A 6,255-nucleotide genomic window follows, 5' to 3' on the forward strand; every position below is an offset into this window, starting at 1 on the left:
TATATATATATATATATATATATATATATATATATACATATGCTTATATACATAGATGTATATACATATACACACACACACAGTCATACAAGCAGCTGATAATAATTTTTTCTATTTCCCTTCCTGTCGGATTTCATCAGGTTATTTTACTTATTTTTCATCTCTATACATCTAATTTATTTTCCTGCACTCTCTCTCCGTCCTTCGTTTTCTTCCTTTCTTTCTTCCTTTCATTCTTTCTTTCTTTTTTCTTTCTTTCTTACTTTCTTCTTTTTCGAAGAACTCAATATTATTACGTAATACGCTCTTGCATAATTTCTGAACTTAAAGCAGTGGAACTGATCAGTGTCTTGGGCAACCAAAGCCTAGTGAGTGAATTTGGTAGACAGAAACTAAAAGAAGCACGTTGTATTGTTATTATTGTCAAAGTGATGTTGGAGTTCAAATATACGAGGTCCAATATACTCGTCATGACTACCCGTCTATTAAGAGGTACACCAGGAACATGCATCACAACCATATGTGCACGACATCACAATCGCAAATCAAGATAAACAACGCATGACCTTGCAAGTGAGGCCCACTTAAAATTTTCTTCATGTCGAATAGCCTATTCCACTCATACGGTCTCTGAGTAAGGGCTGTTTAAGGATGATGAATGAAACACACATGTTTCTAGGGATGAATTGTTCAAACCCCCAAAGAATCACTCTCAATACATATTTATGATGCTACCCCACTACATCTGCACGTGGTCAGAGATGCACATATCGTCAGCCACTAAGGAACATTCTCAACTGGTTACGGTCAAGCAACTGACAAGCAAATCTATGGTATTGAGCAGAATATTGGCTGTAGCCCGTGTTTTACACCAAGACAAAATATGTACATGTTAACACTTCCAATCAGTTAAGAAAGAAGCCATGAGACCTCTGCCTCAGGGCATTAAATTATTATTATTATCATCATTATCATCATTATTATTATTATTATTATTATTATCATTATCATTATCATTATTATTATTATTATTATTATTATTATTATTATTATTATTATTATTATTATTATTATTATTTAAGGCGGCGAGCTGGCAGAATCGTTAGCACGCCGGGCGAAATGCTTAGCGGTATTTCGCCTGCCGTTACGTTCTGAGTTCAAATTCCGCCGAGGTCGACTTTGCCTTTCATCCTTTCGGGGTCGATAAATTAAGTACCAGTTACGCACTGGGGTCGATGTAATCGACTTAATACGTTCGTCTGTCCTTGTTTGTTCCCTCTATGTTTAGCCCCTTGTGGGCAATAACGAAATAGGTATTTCGCCCGTCTTTACGTTCTAAGTTCAAATTCCGCCGAGGTCAACTTTGCCTTTCATCCTTTCTGGGTTGAGAAATTAATTACCAGTTGAGTACTGAGGTCGATGTAATCGACTTAACCCTTCCCCCATAATTTCAGGCCTTGTGCCTATAATGGAAAGGATTATCATTTAAGGCGGCGAGTTGGCAGAACCGTTAGCACGCTGGACGAAATGCTTAGCGGTATTTAACCCGTTGCTACGTTCTAAGTTCAAATTCTGCCGAGGTTTACTTTGCCTTTCATCCTTTCGACTCATCGCTTCCCCCAAAATTGCTGCCCTTGTGACAAAATTTGAAACTATTGTTATTAATATTATTTTCATATACGCTCAACAGATTAGACTGTTAGAAAAGAAAATATCCTAACATCGGTAGTCTATATCTACTATTGCTAACTCCACGCAGTCTTTTAACCCTCTTCCGCCATCCTTTCTAGGTAGGTGTAATCTTGCTACTCCTGCCCTTGAGTGAAGTCCTCCATTCATATTGAATTCCTTCCTAGCTCTTTGCTAATTCAGTTTCTGTCCAATCTACAAAAGCTGCTGAGCATCTAAGCATTATTATCATTATTATTATTATTATTATTATTATTATTATTATTATTATTATTATTATTATTATTATTATATTCTGTGACAATTGGCATCAGCTTCGCAAAGCTAATTCGAAATCATCAGAAAATGTCAAACTAAACTAACTTCCTATGTGGCATGTTGTCAAAACAAAAGAAACAAATAAATAGATTAACAAAATAAGATTTTACAATGCCATTCACGGTAACAATACATTTCTGTAGGGATATACAAAAACTGGTAGCGAATTTTTTTTTTCTTTAGTCTGTAAGGTGTGTCTGTGTCTATAAATATATGAAATGAACTAAAAGAATGTCTCAATTAAAAATGTTAAAATGATGTTAAGTTCAACAAATCGGATATTTTACACTGAGACAGGAATTTCTTCTCGCTATAAAATAGACATTTAAAGAAGTTGCATATCATGTATTAGTAACATTACACCTAAAATAGGTTAGAAAAATTGCTTGCAAATTCTCTAGCCCGATAATAATTAAACTGATTTATACTCAATGTCTTGGGAGATTTGGTTTTGTATATCACATCATAAACGGAATGAATTGTAATCCTGATAAGCTGGATTTCACGAAGCTAATGGAAATTTGATTTTTATGCATAATAAAAGTCAAATTTATTGCTAAGACAGTATTGTACTAAGATATACACGTGCGCATACATTACAAAAGACACTACAAACGCGCGTACAAAACGGACGTAGTAAAATACACGTGCACTTTAAACTCACACACACACACTACAAACATACATACATATAAAACACATTCACACACACTTCGCCACGCCACACTTCACCACACACTTACACATATGCCAAACAGGAATACGCTCGTTCTAACGAGGATCTCCATTTGGTAGTTCGACCTGCAAGAAATAGTAACCTAATTTTTCTCAAAACACTCAGTACTCTTAAAGCATGAAAGGATGAATTGAATAATGAAGTCTAAGGTATACTGCTTCTGAGAGAAATAAAACAAAAAGGAAAGAATTCCCATTGGTCACGACGGCTGAATTGACTTTGATGATAGGTTTACTGACTCAAGGATAACTTAGGGTTAAACACACACACACACACACACACACACACACACACACACACACTCACCATACACAGACACTCTCTACTTGCGGGCGCGCGACTTTTCTGAAATATTGTCTATTTTACCAACCTTTCCAGCTGTGGACAAGATTAAAAACGTGTTTGTGCTTTTCTCTCAAACTTTCATATATGTTAAAAATAAATAAATTGTGTTTGCTTGGGAAATGATTTGTTTTGCACAAATGATAGTAATCTGTTTTCTACGTCATTCCAAATTTAGATTGGTAGTATGTTGTTGTTGTTGCTATTGTTGCTGGGTTGTTCTGGTTGTTATTAGTGGTGGTGAAGGAGGAAGTGGTAAAGAAGGTGCTGGTGGTGTTGGTAGCGTGTTCCTCCACCATCTCCACCCCTATCAGACCTGATAGTGCAGAATATCGTCAATTTTTTTCTTTTTTCTTTTTTTTTTTTTTCCAGATATAGTATATCGAGGACTACATGATCAAATATGTCCTCTTTTCAGATTGAACGATGTGATTTTAGAGCGATGTAACCACTAATAATGGTGCTGTTATTGTGAGTGATAGTGTTAGCAGTATTATTGTTGTTGTTTTAGCCTCTAAAACGGCGATGATCAGATAGACCTTTGATCGTAAAGATCAAAGCCGTGAAAATCGTACCTTTATTTATTTATTTATTTATTTATTTATTTATTAGAAGTTCTATACTCCAGTCCACATTGTTAATCAATGTGTCTTATTTTTAGAACGAGAGTGTTGTTTTAAGCAGATTTGGCTACTATTTCTAGCAAGTTAATGACTACGTAAACTCCGCGTTGTAGAGCGTTGATTCGTCGTCGTCGTTGTTGTTGCTGTTGCTGTTGTTGTTGTCGATGGCTGCGGTGTCATCGTTGTTGTTTAACTCTAGATCAACCCTGTTTGTGCATATACGAGGGGGTACCCAAAAGAAGCCAGAATTTTGCAATATTATTTTATTCAGTTAGTCTTACATGTTTATACGTTTATCGCCTTCAAAGTATTCCCCCAGCTGAAGCAATGTATTGGTCCAAACGCGTTTTCTACTGTTCGAAGCAGTCCCAGAACGCTTGCGAAATTATGCTTTTTAATGCCTCCATCATTCGTATGAATCTAAGTACGTAACTTATCAGCCATCGGTTGACGAACAGCAAGGTAGATAAACTATGGTGGGATCTGAACTTACAAAGTAAAGGGCCGTAGTTTAATATCGCAACGCATTTTGTCTGCCCTTTAATCATTTTGAACATTCGATATTACTGTCTCAAAGAAGGCGACGAGCAAGAAAAATCGTTAGCACGCCGCACAGAATGCTTAGCGGCATTTCGTCCGGTTTCATGTTCTGAGTTCAAATTCCTCCGAGACTGCCTTTGCCTTTCATCCTTTAAGAATCGATGAAATAAGCACCAGTTGATCACTGAGGTCGACGTAATCGATTAACCCCCTCCCTCAGAATTTCAGGCCTTGTGCCTATAGCAGAAAGGAAGTTACTGTCTCAAATATTAACTGTAAAACATATCAGTGCATTACTGCTAGTATATAAAACTGAATTGGCAGAATGGAAAGTCAATTTGAACTGAGGAAGGTGAATCACTGATCTATATACAGTAAATCATCCAGCTCGGTTCGTTATTGTACAAAATAAATGTAAGATGAGCGAAGCAGGTCGGCAGCTGCATTATTTAGGAAGTGAGACTACGTTCAGTTAAGGATGTGTAAGTGGTTTCAGAAATGTTCGAAATTGTTTAACACCTACTCATTTACGTATTGTTTTACTTTTCGTTCTTTTCGTATTACTTTTTATTGTAGGTTTATTCTTTTCACTATTTTATTTTGTTTTTAAAGATCGGCGATGCAACTAGTTGCTATGCCAAGGAAGCAACTAAAATCTCTCCTTCCTTCAAAATTGTCTATAAGGTGATATTTTTCTTTCTTCTCTCGATTTACAACAGTTGTCTGTGAATGTGAGGATATTTTTACGCATATATTTTGCGTAGCACACAAACATTGTCAGCACTGCTCTCTCAAACTCACACGCTCACATGAATGTGCGGGCACATACACACAACATGAACACACCAATACTGCTACAACCACTTCCTCCGCTAGACATAACTGAAGAATGCTTCAAGCGTACAGTTTTATCACATTTAATCTAAAAAAAATTTTAATGCATATCACTACAACTATGAAATAGAACACAAACGAAGAAGTGCAAAATTCTATCTTGGTCGAACTCGAACTATATGGCGCTTTGCCAACTATTTACAAGTCCCGACTGAGTCCACCAAGATGGGCTTCTCTGCAATCAGCTCAGAAATATCTCAAAATTTAAAAACAAGCTAGATGAAACATACGATTTATCACAATGCTACTTCACAATACCAAAATAATGCATGGCAGAACGTGAGCGTGGGCCTAGATCGTTTTAAAGCATGATGTTCTCTGTTGGTCTTCTGAATCGCACCCTGTGTTCGAATGAGCCAGGCTGACTGAGGCTACTGAATAATACAGCTATTGCCATCATCACCAATATCATTGTTATTATCCTCATCCCCATTACCATCAGAATAATATTTTTTTCTTGTTGGTATGCAGTGGACGAGTTTTGTATAACAGCTTCTATCCACCCGACACTATTTTCGTCATTTCCTCTACGAGGCTGAACTTTAAAACTTTATCTACTTACCTCTTCCCAAATATTTTTTGGCTTACTTTAATCCTGGCACTCCTTATTCCGTTGCATGCGTAACCAATTTTTATTACATTGCTATCCCAACTCGGTCATCTTCCTTGCAATACCAGTTGGATAAATTCACTTTTCTAGTTTCTATTGAAGATGCCAATGAATGATGTGTTCCTCATTGTCTACTTTCTGCACAATATCACATTTTCTCATTTTGTTTCCTACAAAAGCAATCCGGTTTCTTAAACTTATTTACTACGAATCTTACTCATATCGACAATAGTAAGTTTGAATGGCTTTAAGTACCAGTAATAGCATTGAGTTCGGTCTAATCGGCTATACATCCCTTAATCAAAGAAAAAAAAAGGCGCAGGAGTGGTTCTGTGGTAAGTAGCTTGCCGACCAACCACATGGTTCCAGGTTCAGTCCCACTGCGTAGCACCTTTGGCAAGTGTCTTCTACTATAGCCTCGGGGCGACCAAAGCCTTGTGAGTGTATTTGGTAGACGGAAACTGAAAGAAGCCCGTCGTATATATGTATATATATATATATAT

General features: G+C 36.7%; 1 protein-coding gene across 6 annotated transcripts in view; it reads left to right on the plus strand.

The window, feature by feature from the left end:
* The window catches only part of LOC106874768 (LIM domain-binding protein 3), a 234,732-nt gene that overhangs the window by 55,773 nt on the left and 172,704 nt on the right, over positions 1-6,255 (plus strand). For 5 of the 6 annotated variants that reach the window (XM_052966595.1, XM_052966594.1, XM_052966597.1 and 2 more), the window contains exon 2: positions 4,861-4,932. The exons of the other annotated variant lie outside the window; for it this stretch is intronic. In XM_052966595.1, coding sequence (XP_052822555.1) covers positions 4,861-4,932 — 72 coding nt within the window. The remainder of the gene's footprint in view (positions 1-4,860; positions 4,933-6,255) is intronic. 6 annotated transcript variants of the gene reach the window in all.

The sequence above is a fragment of the Octopus bimaculoides genome, chromosome 3, assembly GCF_001194135.2.
Source record: "Octopus bimaculoides isolate UCB-OBI-ISO-001 chromosome 3, ASM119413v2, whole genome shotgun sequence".
Lineage (NCBI taxonomy): Eukaryota > Metazoa > Mollusca > Cephalopoda > Octopoda > Octopodidae > Octopus > Octopus bimaculoides.